Source organism: Myotis yumanensis, unplaced genomic scaffold, assembly GCF_028538775.1.
Source record: "Myotis yumanensis isolate MYYU_CA2020_CCGP unplaced genomic scaffold, mMyoYum1.0.hap1 SCAF_16, whole genome shotgun sequence".
Lineage (NCBI taxonomy): Eukaryota > Metazoa > Chordata > Mammalia > Chiroptera > Vespertilionidae > Myotis > Myotis yumanensis.
This window is the reverse complement of record NW_027223767.1, coordinates 45,071,343-45,089,387: the sequence shown is the minus strand read 5'-3', so window position 1 is coordinate 45,089,387 and position 18,045 is coordinate 45,071,343. Positions and strand designations below refer to the sequence as shown.

Genomic DNA, 18,045 nt, shown 5'->3' with positions numbered 1-18,045 from the left:
ATGTGCCGGGACTGAGTGGCCTGGGGAGCAGGTCTAGGTTCCCCTCCATGTTTGTCACCATGTCTCCCCTCCCACCTGCCACTCACCTCGGAGAACATGGGCAGTTTTTTGGCAAAGTCCACCACACGGGTGATGGCCGGGGTGATGATCTTGGTAAACTCGCTGAAGGCCTCTAGGTCCACCTTGTCTCCGTCCGGCATGGAGACGATGGGTGACTGGCCAATGTCGTCCGGCTGGAGGGGAGGGGGGGCGGTCAGCCAGGGTTGCAGACCCCGTCCAACCTCTGAGGCTCCCTGCCACCAGGGGGAGCTCCAAGGCAGCTTGGGGAAGAGGGGCCCCGGTCCCTGGGACTGCTAGATCCCAGGCCCCAGGCTTCTGCTTCACCTCCGGGCAGAGAACAGACCAGAGCCAGAGCTCTAAGTCTGCTAATAATAACAATGATCATCACAGCAGCAGAAGTAATGTCATGAGAATAGAAGCTATATTTACTGAGTATTGGATATGTGGCCAGGCATTAGGCCACGTGTTTTACACGTATTATCTCATTTAATCCTCACCACAACCCTATACAGAAGGTATTAGAGTTATCTCCATTTCACAGATGAGGAAACTGAGGCACAGGGCAGCTACCTAATAAGCCCAAGGTCACGACTAGTAAGTTGTAGAACCAGGCAGTCTGATTCCTGACCGTTACAGCACACTGTTCCACCCACTGGCATACCTTCCCAGGAACCAGACCGCCAGTTTCCTGCATTCTTTCACCATAGACAACCACCTGACCATTCACTTGGCACTCGGTTTTGCCAGGGCCTAACACAATGCCCGGCACCCAGCAGGTGCCCCAAAATACTGTTCCATGACCGTGTCCTTCCCCTCTCCTCCCAGTTGCTGTGAGCGAAGAAAAGGTCAGCCCTGCCAGAAATCTAATGAGGAAGGAAAGGCCCTGTCCTCACGTAGTTCCCAATCAGGTGGAATAGGCAGGACCCAGAGGGCAGTCATACATTCACAGGTGTTCAAATCAAAACCACCAAGGTCTGGGGAGTATCAGCTTTGTGCTAGAGCAAACCAAGAGGGCTTCCTGGAGGAGGCAAGGCTCTGAGCTAGCTCTCCTCTCCCTGGCACCTCGCTGCCACTCACCCCCACCCCCTCTCTCCTTACCAGGAATTTCCGCCTCTGCTTCCAGTGGCTGCCCTGGGCATTTGTGCTGCGGTGGGCCTCCGTGGCAACATGGATCAGATCCCACTCTTCCGGAGTGGGCTCTGGTCGCTGCTGCAGTGATCGGATCATCTCCTCCTTCCGCCGCCGCTCCCGGTTCTGCTCGATCAGCTTGCGCTTGGCCACCCGCTTCGAGTCATCTAGAACCACTGTCAACAGGAAGACACGGGCCCTTTGCACGGCACCCTGCACCACCCTCTCAGAAACTACGCTTCCCAGTGTGCAGGTTGGGGAAACTGAGGGCCAGAGAGGTTGAGCGACTTCCGATCCACCTAGCAGCTGCGTGGCACAACCGGATCAGGATAATCACTGGGACATCAGCTCCGCTTCGGGCTGATCCAGAGGCATAGCAGGTTCTGGGCTAAAGGGTTATGGCGACAGCAGGTACTAGAAGACCCTGCCACCCAACCCCTAGGCAATGAAAGCTATCCTCTCTCACCCAGCAGTGGGGTGTCCTCTCTGGATGGGGTGCTCAGGACTTCTTCCTACCCAACAACTCCCTCTAAGGCCTGGGGTTGGTGCAGGCAGGTGAGCACCAGGTTCATGTGCAGGACCCAGAGAGGAATGCTGTTTCCTGTTCCCCAGGGATGAGGGCAGCAGGGACCAAGATTCTGAACATTCACTTCACCGTCGGCCTGACCTGCATTGTCACTCTGCCCTGTGGGCCCTGAGCGTACCTTGGAAGGCAGCTGCCCTATCTGAACTCACCTCCACCCCCCGGCCGCCTGGCCCGACTCCCCCCAACCCCCATCCCCTTACAGTCCATGGCCATGCCCACGGCGATGCACTTCTTAAAGCGGCACAGCTGGCACTGGTTGCGGGTGATCTTATCGATGACACAGCAGCTGTCATACTTGCAGGAGTAGGTGGGATGGAGGTTCTTCTGGATTGTGCGGCGAAAGAAGCCCTGGGGCGGGAGGGAGATGGAGCGTGTTGTCATCGTGACCTTCCCGAACTGACCGTGCAGCTCACCGGGGGGTAGGGGGTGGCACGCACGCTCCTGACACAGCGGGCCCAGGCCCACTGGGTTCTGTGAGGACTGGGGAGGACCGTAGGAACGCACGCCCTCAGCTCCTCCAGCTGCTTGGCGGGGAGGGTGCGGGGGGGATATGTGGGTAGGGGATGGCAGAGGTGGGGATGATGACTGAAAGTATGGAGATCTGGGCCTGGGAGGGTGTGCAGTCCTGCGAAGCCTGAGTGATAGCAGCACTGGCAGTCCAGGAAATACCCGATTTCCGTCTTTCAGCTAAATGGCCCTGACCCCCAAACCACTCTCATACATGCTGCCTGTTGCCCATGCAGGTGGAGTTCATGAAAAAGGGGGGGTGGGAGGGTGTCAAAATGTCAAAAGAAGGCGGCATTGTGTACGAATTCTAGCAGCTTTAACACAACGCTTTCCGTTCTACATATCACGATGAACGCTCACTGGGTGCCAGGCACTTCCAAGCCTTTTCTTTGGGGGCATCGTCACCTTTGACACTGGTGTCAGTCCCATAGGTAGGAGCTTCCTATGGCCCTGTCTCCATTTTGCGGACCAGAAAACGGAAGCTTGGAGAGATGTAGCAATTTGTCCAAAGTCCCTTCATTTGCTTAAATTGCCCACATGGCTAAAGGGGTGTCAGAGCCAGGGCTGGCCCTGAGGCATGGGGTACCGAGGTCTGAGCGCTCAGATTCCAGGGTGCCTTAAAATCACCTAGGGTGCTCCGGATCCCTGGGCCTTGCTCTGACCTACGTGAGACCCGCTAGGGGCGGGGCGGGCATCCCTGTCCTTTGAGATGCTCTTCTGGCACTCGGGTCTGGGTGCCTGGTCTAGGTCACACTGCTGGTGTCGCTTCCAGGGACACTGCACTGGGACTCTGCATCCCTGCTGGTCCTGGTTTGGTCGACACCAAGAAAGAAAGGAACTGGGAGCCTGAACGTATTTTAAAATATGTCTGTTTCTTGGAAGGTTGACATGTTCAGGGGGTGAGGATCCCAGAGAAACCATGCAGGTTGAAATGTCCGAAGTGAAATCTAATGAAGCTCTCCGCCCCCCACCCCAAGTCTATGAACTTGTTCCCTCTGCCCAGGGAGACCCTGCCACCCTCTTCTCTCCTGCCCCACCCCCCCACTTTCCCAGCCCAGCTCTGGTTCGCACCCTTTCAAGTGCAGTAGAAGCAACTGGGGGGCTTGTTCCATGGCAGATTCTGGGCTCCCCATGAAAGGCTCTGCTTGGGTAAGGTTGGCACGAGGCCTGGGGATCTGAGGGTAACTAGGACTGCAGGTGGTCCTTGAACCACATTTTGAAAAGCACTGATGTTGCTTTCAACTGAGGTCTGCTTCTCTCTGGTAGGCGGTGAGCAGCTTGAGGACAGGGCAGAGACTACGCTCCTCACGCCCGATACGCTGGATGGGTGATGGATGGCTGACATGTACTGAGTGCTTCTTTTGCGTCTGTTGCTGTTTTCAATACTCTCTGTGGATGATCTCATTTAATTCTCCCAATAACTCTATGAGGTAGGTCGCAATGATTATCCCCACTTTACAGATGAAGAAACCGAGGCTCAGAGAGATTAGGCACCTTACCGATGAGGGGCAGAGCAGGGATTATGAATGGACAAATGGATGAATGAATAAGAGAAATGATGATGTAATAGGTGAGTTTTAGGTTGCACGTTTATAGAGCCATCTGTTGTGCTGGGTGCTGAGAGCCTTAAAAAGCGTGAGATGGGGGCTCAGGCAGTGGGGGAGGGGCAGGAGCTGGCTGGTCCATACCTTGCAGCCCTCACAAGTGATGCAGCGGTAGTGATAACCGGTTGCCTTGTCCCCACACACGACACACTGCTCGTCTTTGTCCAGGTAACTAGGGATATACCCTGGGAGGGAGGAAGGGAGGCAGGCAGGCAGGCATGGCTTGGGCCCCTAGCAGGGAGGCTCTTACACTTTCCGCATTCCCCAACTTTTCTTTCCTGGCCCATCCCCTAGCCCAGCCCCCCTGAAGGGTAGAATCCTAGGCACATCAGAGGTGATCTTGTCCATCCCCTTCCCTAAGAACATGGAGAATCCCAGAGTTCTTCTGTTTGCTTATTCAGGGCCTTTCTCTCGCTGCCCCCCCAGGGGCAAGGGGGTGCAGGAGAAGCAGCAGCAAATGTCAGCAGCTCAACTCAGGGGGAAGACAGCCCCTCAGCTCTTTAGCCCAGGCCCTGATTTGGGGGTGAGGGAGGGGTCTCAGGCAAGAGGGTTATGGGAGAAGGGAAGAGGTCCTTTCTGACCTAATCCACCTTCAAGGCTGGGGCCCACATCACCCCTCTCACCTTCAGACAAGTCCATCCCAAGCCCTCTAGGAGGCGCTCCCCATGGGACACGGGAGCTGCTGGTACACGCCAGGCTCCAGAAGAGCCCTGGTCTGGTGTGGTGGCGTTCAGGGCAGGGAGGAAGGGCACACACAGCCAGGCTCACCTGACATGCTGGTTTTCAGGGAACATTGGCCGTTCTTTCTTTTTCGCTTTCCATCTGGTGACCTGGCACTGGATGGGGGCAAAGTGGGCAGAATCACAGAGCAGTCTTTGGGCAGCCCCCTTCTCATCCAACAGGCTTAGATACCCCCCCAGGCCCGACCCCCTGCCCTTCATGTCCTCATTCTACCTCCCACCCCTAGGTCAGCTGACAAAACTGAGAAGGGTCCAGCTATCTAGACGCTTCAGAGAGAGAGAGATAAGGGGCTTGGCTGGGGCACAAGCATGTTCTAGGGCGGGCACACACACACACACACACACGCACACACAGCATTATAGAACCTTCAACACCCATAATCTACAATATCCACATATTTAAGCCTTCAGTGCAGGAGACATGCAGAAAGAATCCTCAGGACATGTTCAGAGTTATATAAGCTTTAGAACACACACACACACACACACACACACACACACACGCACACACAGCATTATAGAACCTTCAACACCCATAATCTACAATATCCACATATTTAAGCCTTCAGTGCAGGAGACATGCAGAAAGAATCCTCAGGACATGCTCAGAGTTATATAACCTTTAGAACACACACACACACACACATACACACACACATGCAACACAAGCCCACTAGATATGAATCACGATGCAGCCTTCAGTATGAACCCTAGCATGGTCAATAAGCACCAGGATCTACATAACTACACAACTCTTAGGGCGTTCTCCAATGTGTTATATGACCTCTAGGGTATGCCCCTGTGTTACACAACCCGCTGGGCAGACACCTAATAATACTCCTCCCTGCCCTCAGTAAACATGTTGTTTGATTTCCAGGTCATACACACGTGCTACATAACCACAGTGCGGGCAAACACAGAGTGCCCAGCAACTGGAACCCAGAACCAAGAACATGAGCATACGAAAGGGCTTCCAGAGTCACCCTGTCCATGGCATCCATCTCACAGAGCAGCAGACAGAGGCCCCCACTTGTGCTTGGTGACGCCGAGCACTGAAATCAGTCGGGACAAGGACCCTGAGCCCCTCCGTGCAAGGTAGTAGCAACCCACAGCCACTGCACACATGTGGCCAGCCTCTCCACATACATGTTACATAACCTCAGCACACACGGGTTACATAAGCCTTCCACATGCATGCACGGATTGTATAACCTGCCACACCCACTCTCCGTGTGGCATGTTGCAGGGCCCCTCCCCTGACGCAGCTCCCAACATACTGACACAGTGACCTTGGTCACGGTCATAGTCAAAGACAGCTCTGTGCGCCACCCTCCCTGGAGACTACCCCTGTGGGATTACTACAGTGTCTGGAAGGTCAGATCTCCCTTCCCGCTCCAGCGGGGGAGGGTGTGGGGGAACTCTGAGCCACCTAGGGCCCCAGTCGAGCAGCCCGGTTTTCAGCAATTATTAGATTTACAGCCTCTGGGTGCAGTTCCAGGGACAGCCACAAGGTGGCGCACGGACATGGGGGAGGGGAGTATAACGGGTAGGGGTGCAGCTCTGGGGGACTGGGAACCCGGATTCCAGCCTTTCCCTGCTTAGGAGCAGACTCTTCCAGATTCACGAGGTCTGGGCAGGGAAGTACAGAGGTTGCCAGTGAGAGCTACGCAGTGACACGCCCGATCTTTTTCAGAGCCCCCCCCCCCCCCCGCCCTGGGGTGAGTCTTTGGGGAGGGGAAACTCTAGGTGCCTACCCAACTGACAGCCCCATCCATTTCCCCCACCCCTCCAGAGACCCAGTCTTGGGCCCCAGGGCTTTGCCTGGCCAGGCTTCTGGCCTCCTGGCTCAGAATCTGGTCTCCTAGGCAACGGCCACTCTGCTCCCCAGAACAACCCATCCCCCACCCACTCCCTGGCCATAGACACAGGCTGTACCCAGCTCCAGGGGCACCACGCCAACTGGCACAAAGTTCTGTGCCACTCGGAGTTAACGGGAGAGGTAGAGACCCTCTGGGCTCCTCAAGGGTAATGCAGATCACAGGTAGCCATTCCCAGCAATGTGTGTGGGGCTCATGCCTCCTCCACCGGTAAGCAAAACCTTCACAGTTGGCATTCACTCCACTTCCTGGGAGGAGCCCCATGGCAGCGCCCGCCCTTGCCCATGAACAAGGAAGAGCTTGTGGGGCTCCCAAAAGGTTCCAAATATAAGCATGGGCTAACGAGTTACTGGTGCATGTGCCCCGAACTGTCACGTCACGTGCACCACGGCTCGTGGACTGCACACTGGTGGTGATTGAGCAGGCTGGCAGGGAGAGGAGGCAAATGGCGAGACTGTTTGCATTCCACATGCTCAGGTGAGGGCGGCCGTGGGGACATGGGGGGCGGGGGGAAGCATGGGAGCCTGCCCAGGACTGTCCAGGGAGGGGCCGTGTGCCTGCCTCGTGTAATTTCTCCTTGTCACTTCCCCACTCCAAAATGGGCATCTCTCCTCCAGGTGCCTAATTCCTGTCACATGAACATGACCTCATCTCCTGGGCAAAGGTAAGCAGCAGGTTTGCTGGCCTTGTGTCCATTCCCCTAAAGGCCCAAGCTGGGCTCGCTTTTGCCCAACCAGGTGACCATGCCTGCCGGCTAAGAGTTGGCAAGACCTAGTTGCCGGACCCATTACCTGTTCTCCTCTGGGTCTGACCCACACTCCACCTTGCTTGGCTTCTGTTCCATTCACTTTAATTCCATCCAGGATGCCCTCCAGCACGCCAAGAGACTGGGTGGGCACAGTGGCCCCCCCTGGCACGCCCACAGATTGCCCACCCCCTGCCACCCAGGCTAGGGCACAGCACCCATGGTGCCCGCCTCAGCACTTGGCCTTTCACACCATGCCCTGAGCCCCGAGGGGGGTGGGCGGTGAGATAGGCCAGGGAGTGGCAGGTGGTAGTGTTGGGGGGAAAGCTGGGTCCGTGGGGGAGTCCTGGGCTGGGGGAGTAGCTTCGTAGTCTTGTCCTGTCGAGGTCCCTGCAGAGAGAGGAGAGAAGGAGGGATAAAGTGGCACCGTGGCGGAAAGCGGTCCTTTGGTGGCAACATTTTGGGCTCTTTGCGCTCACAAGATGGCGGTGGGCATGGAGGGCAGGCACAGGGAGGGAAGCAGGAGAACCCCTCCGACGGACAGGTTTTAGCAGGCAAAACTGGAGAGTCATGTCCTAAGCCCCAGACACGGAAAGGGGTGGAGGAAAAGAATGAGATCATCCATGTACCATGTCCCAGTCCTCACATTCAATCAAGTATCTGGCCCCTAACAATGTCTAATAAATGTTCTTGTTACCACTCATCTAGCCAAGTTTTTATAAAACGCACCATACTCTAGGGCAAGAGGGGACCGGAGATGAGCAATTTTCAACCCAGGCATGGGGGGTGGGGGTCCTTGTGAAGGAAGGATGGGGTGTGGGAATGGGGGCACCTGAGAGAGATACTGAAGACGGTGGGGAGCTGACCTCCCCTGCTGCTGGCTGACTTGTGACTCCAACCCGGCCTCCCAAGGACTCCAGAGCTGTCCGGGAAGGTCCCAAGTCACCCTTCCCAGCCTGAGGACCAGACAGCCCAGTTGGTTTAGCTGAGCTGCCACCCACCAGGATGGCAAGGGGTAAAGGAAAGGAAACTGACGCGTGTTAACTTCACAGATGAGGAAACCGAGGCTCAGAAAGCTGGGCATTCACTCGAAGTCACCAAGCTAGTGAGCAGGTGGCTCAGGGCTTGAAACCCCGAAGCCTGGCTTGAATGCTTGTCTTGTTCCAATACCTGGGGGCCAGGGCCGTGCCAAGCTGGGCCCACTGTTTCCTCCACATGCACCTCTGACCACAGGCTCCCGACCTGAGGTTTACGGTCTGTGCACACAGGCAGGTGTGGGCATGTTTAAGGGGGACAAAGGGTGCAGTTCCCAACACACAACCTTCATCCAGTAGCTGCTGCCCCAGAGACCTCGCCCCTGGGCCCTCCGCCCCACCCCCAGGAGCTGATAAGGAGCCAGAGTAGGAGGGGAATGTGAGATAAGTCAGGCCATTGGGCAGGGCAGTGGGGCAGGGCCTCTGCACTCAGGTGAGCCCTCAGTGTAGGGAGTGTGGCAGGAGGACAGAAGGGTGGTCCATTCTGCCTCGGATACCCCCACAGACCAGAACAGGGCACTGGGGGCCGGACAGGAGACTGGGGGGGTTGTGAGCGGGGAGCCTTAGCCCGGAGAGCCGTCAAGAAAGTAGGTCAAGTTTTTCTTGGCTTGTGGAGAAATTCCTGTTATAAATTTATAATGGCGTAGCCAGCCCTGAGGGGTGGAGGTGGGGGGAGAAGTAGGAGTGGGTGGGGATGCCCAGGGACTGGGCACTGGGGCCTGCTGCTCTCAGCCAGAGCAGTGAGGGGTAAGGGGCCAGGGCAGTGGTGGGGTTGGGCTGGACAATAGAGGGCTATTTTCTGTCGCCCGTTTCCACTTCTCTCTGTGCCCAACAAGGCTTCCTTGGGTCTGTCTGTCTGCATCTGAATGCCTCTCTCTCTCTCTCTCTCTCTCTCTCTCTCTCTGGGTGTCTCCCCATCTCCCCCCCAGGCTGTGCCTCGGTGCTTGGCACACCCTGGCTGCAGTGCTGCCCCCGCCTGTCTCCTGCCCACCTGGCACGCTGCCACCACTTGTTTACAGAGGCTGGAAAAATCCACTCGCCAGCAGGAGGCCAAGTGCCCCTGGGGAGGGGAGGAGGCAGGCGCAGGAGTGGGCATGCTGAGAGAGGGGCAGCCCTGGGGAGCAGGCCCTGGGGGCAGACGAAGAGGGCCAGGGTGTGTGCAAGTGGGTGTGAGCAGCCGTGGGCCAGGCCAGGCGGAGAACACCAGCAGCAGCCACATGCCACCGGCAATTCCTGCCCCAGGCCATAGCTCTGGAGGACCCCTCCTCCCTCACCCCAGCCACTGCCAGTTGCTACAGGGCACACCTGGGGCAGTGCCAACCTAAGCCACCATGTTTATCTTCCCTTCCCCCTCCCCAGCCCAGCCTTAACTCCAAATGTGTCTGGGCACTGCCAAGGGCTTGCACGTGCCCGCTGCGGGAGGGGAAGGCTCTTTCTTTGCCTCGACTCTGCGCTGTGCTGAACGGTGTCTGGGTGCCTGTCAGCGTGACCCAGGCTACCCTGAGCCCCTGGCAGTGGGCAGAGGAGGAAGACACTGTCCTCACGGCTGAAGGCACCTTGGCCTGGCATCTAGCAAGAAGCCGGGGATTCCTTGTCATCTCTCTAGGGACACACCTGGGTCTCTGAGGCGACACAGAGCACGTACAGGGCCCAACATTCAGGGAGGCACATACCACGTGAGCCGGTGTTAGCTGTGGGCAGAGAAGGGTCAGTGGGGAAGGGGAGTGGGGCAGGGATACCCTGGAGTCCTTTTTTTGTTCTTTTTCTAACCCGGAGTCCTGCTTAATTCCCCCAGCTCCTTCCCTGCACCGAGGCTCAGTCCCACGGAGGCGGAGGGGGTGGGGCTATGGGGTTCTGAGTCCAGGCTGGACAGTCGGACAGCAAGACCCACCTGTCGGCTGGCCCGGCCACCCACTCCCTCTGTCAGATAAGAGCGGCCGGGTGGCAGCGTGGGCAAGGCGCCCGTGGAGGGGGAAGCGTTTCATTAAGCCTGAGTGCTTCTGCAATGGGGGGACAGGCGAGCGCCCAATGCGGCATCCGCAGGCACCGTGCCAGGTTCCCACTGCCAGACTGTCCCCTCCGCGGCCCTGCGGACCCAAGGAATTTCCCTGAAGGACTGCTGGGGCTGCCAGAGGGGACCCTCTGCCTCCGGAATCTAGCCCCCAGTTCTACACACATTACTCTCCTGGGTGTCTGCTCTTGGCTCTGGCCCCACCTGTCTGGGGCCCCTAAACTTTGTCCTTAATGCTCTAAAGGAAGCCCAGCCCTCCTTGCCAACCACAGAAGGAAAGACACACTCAGAGAGAGGGGGCCCAGAAAAGGGGAGAAAGAGGAGGAAGACTGGGGTGAAAGAGATGATGGGGGGAGAGGGGAAGAAAGATGAGGAGAACAAAGAGCAAAGCAGGGATGGGGTAGAGGGGGGACGCTAATGAAGTATAGGGATAGGAAGAAAGGCGGCAATGAGATGAGGTGGGGGATGGGGCGAGAGGGAGCGGGGAGAGGGGCGAGGGAGAGAGGAGGACAGATATGGGGAGGAGAGACAAATGGAGGGGGAGACAAAGAAAGAAAGGTAACAAAGAAAGATGGGTGGGGGGGGGTTGATTCATGCCCTGCCTAAGTCCCACCCCATGGAGGCTGGGGGAGGGGGAGTAGAAATGGTTTCCACGGTGACAGCTGGTTCTTGGTGGCCTGGCATGTGGGCTATTAATAGTGCCGTGGGTAGGTTCACACCTCCCTCTCCCCTTCCCCTTTGCCTGCTGCTGGGGGGGCGGGGGGAGGTACTATCCCCTCCCCCCAACTCCTAATGACCTGGCATTGATGCGCTGACCCCATACCATGGGAGTCAAGAGGGTGATGCTAAGGGGCCCAGGTGACTACTGAACCCAGACATACACACAGGCATGCACAGGCAGACACAGGCATCCGTGTGCAGACACTGCCGCCCATGCCAGCGTGGGCTCCCGGGGGCGGCCACGGGCACCAACAGTCCCTGGGAGTCTGGCGAAGGTGGAGGCTGCGGCAGCAACACAAGCCCCCCACATGGAGGGGCAGGTGCCCCGCAGGGGTGGGACCTTGTTTTCCTTTCCCAGGCCCTCCCTGTTTTACTCTCAGGTGTGGACTGAGCAGGATTGCCCCACCCAACTCAGTCCTATCCTAGTGCCAGGAAGGCGGGAAGGAAGGCACTCTTTGGCAGGTGTGAGATGGCAGAGGAGTACACACAGACACGGGCACCAGCCTGGCAGGCGGAAGGGAGGGGGAGGGAGGGAGGGGGAGGGAGGCCCAGGAGGAGGCAGCATTCCTTGGTGGGCTCCCTCTGGGCACCCATGAGATGGGATTCTGGAACCTAAAGGCAGTGACCCTGAAGTCTGATCTCCTAGCCACTGTGGGACCCTGGAGGCTAGAGAATGGGAAATGGGGGTGGAAGGGATTGGATCAACAAAGGATCCTGTCCCCCAAAAGAATAGAACAGGAAACTCCCCCCTGTAGGTCAGAGACAGAAGGACATAAACAGCAGCCTTAACTTGGGCCAGATGCCCAGTATTAACATCAAAGACTGTGCTCCCCCCAACATAACCTCACCCACCTGCTGCTCCACCCTCCCTCCTCCTAACCCAGCCCAGCTCCCGTCAGGCATCAAGGTGGGTGCCCAGGTCTAGAGGTCACCCCCCTCCCCCATGCCCAGCTCCTCCCCTGCCAATTCATAGAACTTTGTGTCCCCTGACCCAGTTCCCTGCGGGAATGGGAGTGGAAAATGCAAGTAGCCCAGAAAGCAGAGCTGGGAGCACCCCCAGCTGGGCATGGCACATTCTCCCCACCCTCCCCCCAGCAGCCAGGGGTAATTGGAGCTGGGCGCTGGGGCAGCTGAAGGCTGGAGGCATGAGTGTCACGGGGCCAAGGCACTCGCTGCAGATGGTATCATGGGCACAGGGTTTGGGGTCCTCCCTTCCCCACTCCCCTCTTCCAAGGAGAGAGGAAGAGGCCGGAGAAAGGAATTGTCACCAAGCCCCGGGGAGCACCGCCCAGGAGGGAAGGAAATGGTGGAAGGGAAAGGCAGGGATGTTCTTCTCCCAGGCACCCCAGGGAGGTGGAAGCTAGCCCCACCGAGGGAGGGCGGGAGGGAAAGACCGAGGGAGGGGAAAGGAGGGAGGAAGGGAAAGGGAGGGAGGCAGAGAGGGAGAGGGAGGAAGAGAGACAGAGAGGGAGGGAGAGAGGGGAAAGAGAAGGGGGGAGAGAGAGAGGGAAAGGGAGAGGGAGGGAAGAAATGGGGAGAGAGAGATTAAAAAGTGTGTGTGTGTGTGTGTGTGTGTGTGTGTGTGTCTCGCGCGCGGCACGCAGGCTGTGCATGCAGTTGGGTCTCAGGCACATACACGGACACGTGCAGACACACGCTAGCCCCGCATGCGCAGACGGCGGCTCCCGTGCTATTCCGCAGATATTCAGAGCCCTCCCCAACCCACACATGCACAAAACACGCACACATGGGTGCGCGCACAACACACCCACTCACTGGTGTGTACAAAAACGCCAACAGCCACCAAATCTCGACCCGTTTCCCTTTCCCCGCCCACGAGCCTGGGGAAAAGAGAAAATGAAACAGGCAGCTGAAGCTCTTGGAGCCAAGAGCTCATCTCTTCCTTGCGAGAGGAAAAGAGGAGGAGGAAGAGGGGGAGGGCTGGGGGCTCGGTCCAGCCATGCAGCACTTGGCTACTGCTGGAGGGTGTGGCTGTGCCTTCGGCCCTAATCTTGAACGCCAGTCCCCGGGGCCACAGAGTGAAATGCTCCCCCCACAAGGCGAGGGAGCCATGGTGGCATTTTCTGGGCACCAGTAAGTCCCATTTTGCTAACCTTGTCTACCCAGACAAGGTCTGGCCCCTCCCTCCGGACCACCTCACACAAAGGTAAACAAAAGTTAGTTCCTCTTTGGCAGCCCTGCCTCGGCCTGCCAGGGAGGAGGACTGCACCACATGCCTGACTACCGTCTGCCCTGCCCCCACACACCAGCCCCAGATGCCTCCACGGGAGACTGAGAACTGTCTCTGGCTCCAGCGGGCAAGTGGACCCCCACCCTGGAGTGGGCCAGGCCCTGGGAGGGCAGGAGCGTCCACAGGTGTTACTCACAAAGCCCGGAAGCGCCCGGCATTGAGCACAGGTGTCATCCATGGTGCATTATTCACCCTCACTCAGAGGGAGGTAGGCATCATTGTCTCGAGATGATGAAAACCCAGGCCCAAATTCAGCAACTGGTGTTTGGCAAACACCCAGTTGCCAACTCCCAGCCAGTGCTCTTCCTACTGTGGTCATGCTCGCCTCCCCCACCAACACCTAATAGGTTCCGCAAGCACTTCTGCAGCCGTGAGACCTAGAGGTGAGCTTGGCTCCCCAGCGGCCCACCATAGGCCATCCGCCCCGTTATTCTTGCTGCACCTTGAAGGGGGAGAGCTGAATAAAAGGAATTTGGAGGAGAGAGAGGAGTCTTACCACCGGCTTCACAGAGGAAAAAGGCAACCCAGGGCAGACCCTGGGTCTCAAGGCACCATGCCTCCTACCACACTGCTCCGGACTCAGGGCCACCACCCTTCACACAAATGCCCCCTCCATGCAAGGGTGGGGAATCTGGTGTCCGTCAGCCAGGCTGGGTCCTGGTTGGTCGGTCAATGGTAGGTAGCTAGGTTGCTGGGGCCCAGGAGAGAGGAAGGGTGCTGTACTCTGTAAGTGAGGAGGGTTTGGGAGAGAGAGGAGCCTGCTTTCCTTGTTATTCTCCCCCTGCCCGCCCCCCCATTCCCAGTGCTCAGACTTGTCCCAGCAGAGATGCAGGGATGCCCAACACATTCATGCATGTGCCCCTAACTGGGGAGGTGTGCCCCCAGGCTGAGATGCCAAGGGCTCCTTTTAAGCAGTCGCTATAAGGTGAGGTTCAGAGCAGCTCAAGGTGAGGTTCTGAACTTGTAGAGGAGAAAATGGTGACACAAAGGCTGAGATTACACGGACCCACTATGCCAGCCGACTCCACCCTCTCTCATTCCTGCTCCTGTGATGTCTAGGAGCTTCTCCAAGAAATCCAGGGGGCCCCAGGCCCATGGGCTTCCCCACTGTAACAGCTAACACATACAGTGCTTGTTATGCACCAGGCACTTTTTAGAGCATTTTTATGTGTTCTAAATCCTCTGATCCTCAAAAGCTGAATGAAGTAGGTAGTATCATCTCCAACTTACAGATAATGCAAGGGGCAGGTTAAATCACTTGCCCAAGGTTATACAACCAGCAAGTGGCATGGCTGGGATTCAAACCCAGGCAACCTAGCTCCCAACAAGTCTGTGTTCTTAACCATTCTGGGATAGTTGCTACCTGCTGGAGGAATGACACCTTGGGCCCTGTGACCAAGCCTCCGTCTTCCCTTCTGTAGCAACCCACGGATTCTCTCTGGTGGAATCACTACCAGTGCTTCCTCACCCAAACAGGCCACAGCTAGAGGGGAGCAAAGCAGAAATGCCTGGTGTCCCCCCTTCAGATTCACTCTCTGGAAGAGTGGCCCGTTCTGCTGCCCTGGGCTGGAGGCTGCCCCTCACTCAGCCCTGCACAGAGTCTGGGCAGCTGGACCCTCAGAAACACACTCTGAGGCCGGGCCACGAGGACACAGCTGTCGGGCATCTCTGAGGTGGGTCTCAGCTGCCAGGGCTGTGGAGCAAGGCCGCTGGAGGTCCTGCCAACTCCTACCACTGCCCATGGGGGTGAGTCTCTTCCAGTGGGGGAGTGTGGTGAGGGGCTCCTCACTGGCTCGGTTGGAGCTAGCCTGCTGTGGCGTGCATACCCGGGCTTCCACCCATCTGGTGTCTCCTGGCTGAGTCTGCCAGCCTGAGAGGTCAGCGTGGACAGTAGGTAATCTCCTTCCCTATCCCCCATTCCCAGCCCTCAAAATGTGCTGGCCTGCAGCTGCAGCATTGAGGAAGTACAGGATGTCCTGAGCAGCCGCTGAGCCCCCTGCCCCACCCCTCCCCACCCCAACCTTTCCATGACCCCAGAGGCAGGGCAGGCGGGGACTGAGGGGGCGGGGTTTGAGTACTAACAGCCGGAAAACTATGAAGAACATCAATGCCAGTTCCCAGCTCTGAGAAAGGAGGTTGTGGCAAAACCGACGAGAACAGGGGTAGACGGACGGGGCTAGTGACAGGGTGAGAGTTACAGTCTGGCAGACGCACAAGGAAAGGGAATCAGACACAGCAAGACAGAGCAACGGAGAGATGGCGTTAGAGAGAAATTCCAAGTCAAAAATACACATCACTCACCCAGACACTCACCAGCATACAGCCAAAGGAAGGCTTCCAAGTTTAGAGAGGAGGGCAGAGGTGGAAAAAGGGGCCAGGCTCAGGGCCAGAGGCAGGAACTGGGCTGGGGGAGAGTGAACTGCCCCAGGAAAGGCTCAGACAAAAGATCCCAGCACGGGCAGCGAGATCCCCCCCACCCTTTGCTCTTAGGGTGGGGAGAGAGATTCTAGAACCTCCTTCCCCCAGCAGCCAGGACAACCCCAGCTGCTGGAAGTCACTGGACACTGCTTCAGGCCCATGACTCGGCTCTCTGGGACCCCCCTGTCCCTACTCTTTTTGCTCTAGTTTCTCTGTCCCTCAAAAAAAAAAAAAAAAAAAAAAAGCTAAACCTTGAGGAAGAAAATAGAAGGAAGCTTAAGGGAAAGAGCCCATGACTATGTGTGCATCTGGGGATGAGCCTGACAGCACAGTTACCGTGTATTTGCTTCTGGGGGTGTCTAGGCGCAACGGTTGGTGTGAACCTGAGCCTTGTGAATGCCTTCTGCACCTGAGTCCCTGGGGCTGTGTGCACATGCGTGCACCTGTGACTGGAGTTCCCACAGTCAATCAATTAACAAGTATTTACAGAACACTTCCTGTGCTGGGCTCTGGGCAGGATCCCGAGCTCCTGGAGTCATCCTGCCAGGTCTCAGGCTCACCATCTAGGACGGTGGGCTGACAGGCGATAGAGACCTAGAACGTTATCACGAATGCATTCCTTGCACCATGAGGCAGAAAAGTCCTTTCACGCAAACAAATTTCATTTTGTTGGGAGCAGGGGTTTTGCTGTAAACAGAACCCTCAGAGATCCACAGTAGGAGTCCAAGAAAATACTTGTTGCTACATTGTGTATCCATGTGTTGATGTGTAACCACGTTTGGCGTTTGACTGAGTGACAGCGACTGTGACGGCAGGCGATAATGCCTGTGTGACTGGGCTCATGCGAGCACGTGTGTGCCTGTGAGTGACAGGGTCTTTTGTAACGTGTGGCTGCGTGCAATTGCCCTGTGTTCATGCATGCGTTGCATGCGTGCGAGAGAGACTTTTTTTTGTGTGGGTGACAGAGACTCCTCCTTGCCCCCGTGTGTGACAGCATCTCCGTGTGACCCTGTGCGTGAGTGCGTGCACGGGTCCGTCTCCCGTGGGTGTGTCCCACCCCTCTGAGCTCCCCAGTGCAGCAGCAGCCTGCCTTTTCCCTTGTCCCCATGTGGGTGTGTCCAGCAGCTCCTGTCCTTGAGTCTGCCTGGGTGTCCCTGGGCGTGCATGTGGCTGTCTGTGCGGGCATATCTCAGCGTCTGCATGTCACATTTGCGCCCCCCCCCCCCCCCGCCTTGGACAACAGCCCTGTTCATTCCGTCCCCCTCCCAGGGCCAGAGCCATCATTGGGAGGTGGGTTCCCATCCCACTGGCTTTCCTACGGGGACCTCCACCCTGGAAATGGTGGCTCCCTCCATTGCCCGCCAGTCCCAGGCCTTTCTTTCACACCGGACAAGGGAGGGCCCCAGGCAGAGAAGGGGCACCAGAGGAGACACGTTGCAAGGGGAGGGGAAAAAGGGGGGGCACGCACAACACAGGTCCATTCCTCCCTCTTTTCTCCAACCACCCTGGCTTGCAATTCCCTTAATCATCTTGGGACCCTCAAATACACTCCCCCACCCCCAGCCACGTTTTTTGCAATTAGGAGTGTTGCACCCGGAGAGCCATGCTCAACCGGGGAGGCGGGTGAAGTGGGGGGGGGGGGGGGGAGACTTCCCTCTCCCTCTCCCGGGCCCGTGCAAGCTCACCAACCCACCCCACTATTACTAGCCTCCGAAACCGGAGGCAGCTTTGCAAAGGCCACTCGGCCTCCGAGGCTAGGGGTGGGGGCCGAGGGGGGGGCAGGCCTCCGGCGCACCGTAAACAAACCGCGGCGCGGCGGGCGGGGGCGCTCGGGCGGCCGGCAGCGGGGCCGGGGCCGGGCCCGGGAATGCGCAGCAGACGGGCCGGACAGAGGCCAGGCGGGCCCTCGAGGGGGAGGCCTGGACGCCATCTCCGCTGGCAAATCCCGGGGCCCACCGACCTCCTAGCAGCACCTCCCTTCCCAAGGGCGTAAGTTGCAAGCTCCCGGGCTGTGACAGGGTCACCGGGGCGTCGGGGCAGGCGGAGGCTGGCGGCGGGTACCCCCCGGGCGCCCCCAGATCGCCGGGGAGCTGGCCACAGAGCCCCGCGGCTTTGCATAATCAATCGCGAAGTATTTGCATATTAATGCCCACTCGCTCCCTCCTCCTTACCTCGGCGTGGCGCGCTGGACCGGGCTGGGCAGCGACGCGGGGTCTCAGCGCCCCGTGCGGGGGGCGTCCATCGGGGGCCGGTAGGGCCCGGGCCGCCCGCCTCCTGCGCCCGGGTGTTGAGTGCGAGTGAGCGCGGGGGGGCGGGGGGCGAGTGTGGCGGCCCCGCGGCTCCTCCGGCAGAGGCGGCGGCCGC

General features: G+C 58.1%; 1 protein-coding gene across 2 annotated transcripts in view; it reads right to left on the bottom strand.

Annotated features, from left to right (window-relative positions):
- Positions 1–18,045, bottom strand: part of THRA (thyroid hormone receptor alpha) — a 24,305-nt gene extending 6,260 nt beyond the window's left edge. The window contains exons 1-7 of one of the 2 annotated variants that reach the window (XM_070392957.1): positions 17,853–18,045; positions 7,294–7,637; positions 4,654–4,721; positions 3,970–4,070; positions 1,975–2,122; positions 1,159–1,364; positions 87–233 (exon numbers count right to left, since the gene is read on the bottom strand). In XM_070392957.1, the coding sequence (XP_070249058.1) occupies positions 87–233; positions 1,159–1,364; positions 1,975–2,122; positions 3,970–4,070; positions 4,654–4,721; positions 7,294–7,346 (723 nt within the window). In that variant the 5' untranslated portion in view covers positions 7,347–7,637; positions 17,853–18,045. The remainder of the gene's footprint in view (positions 1–86; positions 234–1,158; positions 1,365–1,974; positions 2,123–3,969; positions 4,071–4,653; positions 4,722–7,293; positions 7,638–17,852) is intronic. The other variant, XM_070392959.1, reaches the window with a different exon arrangement.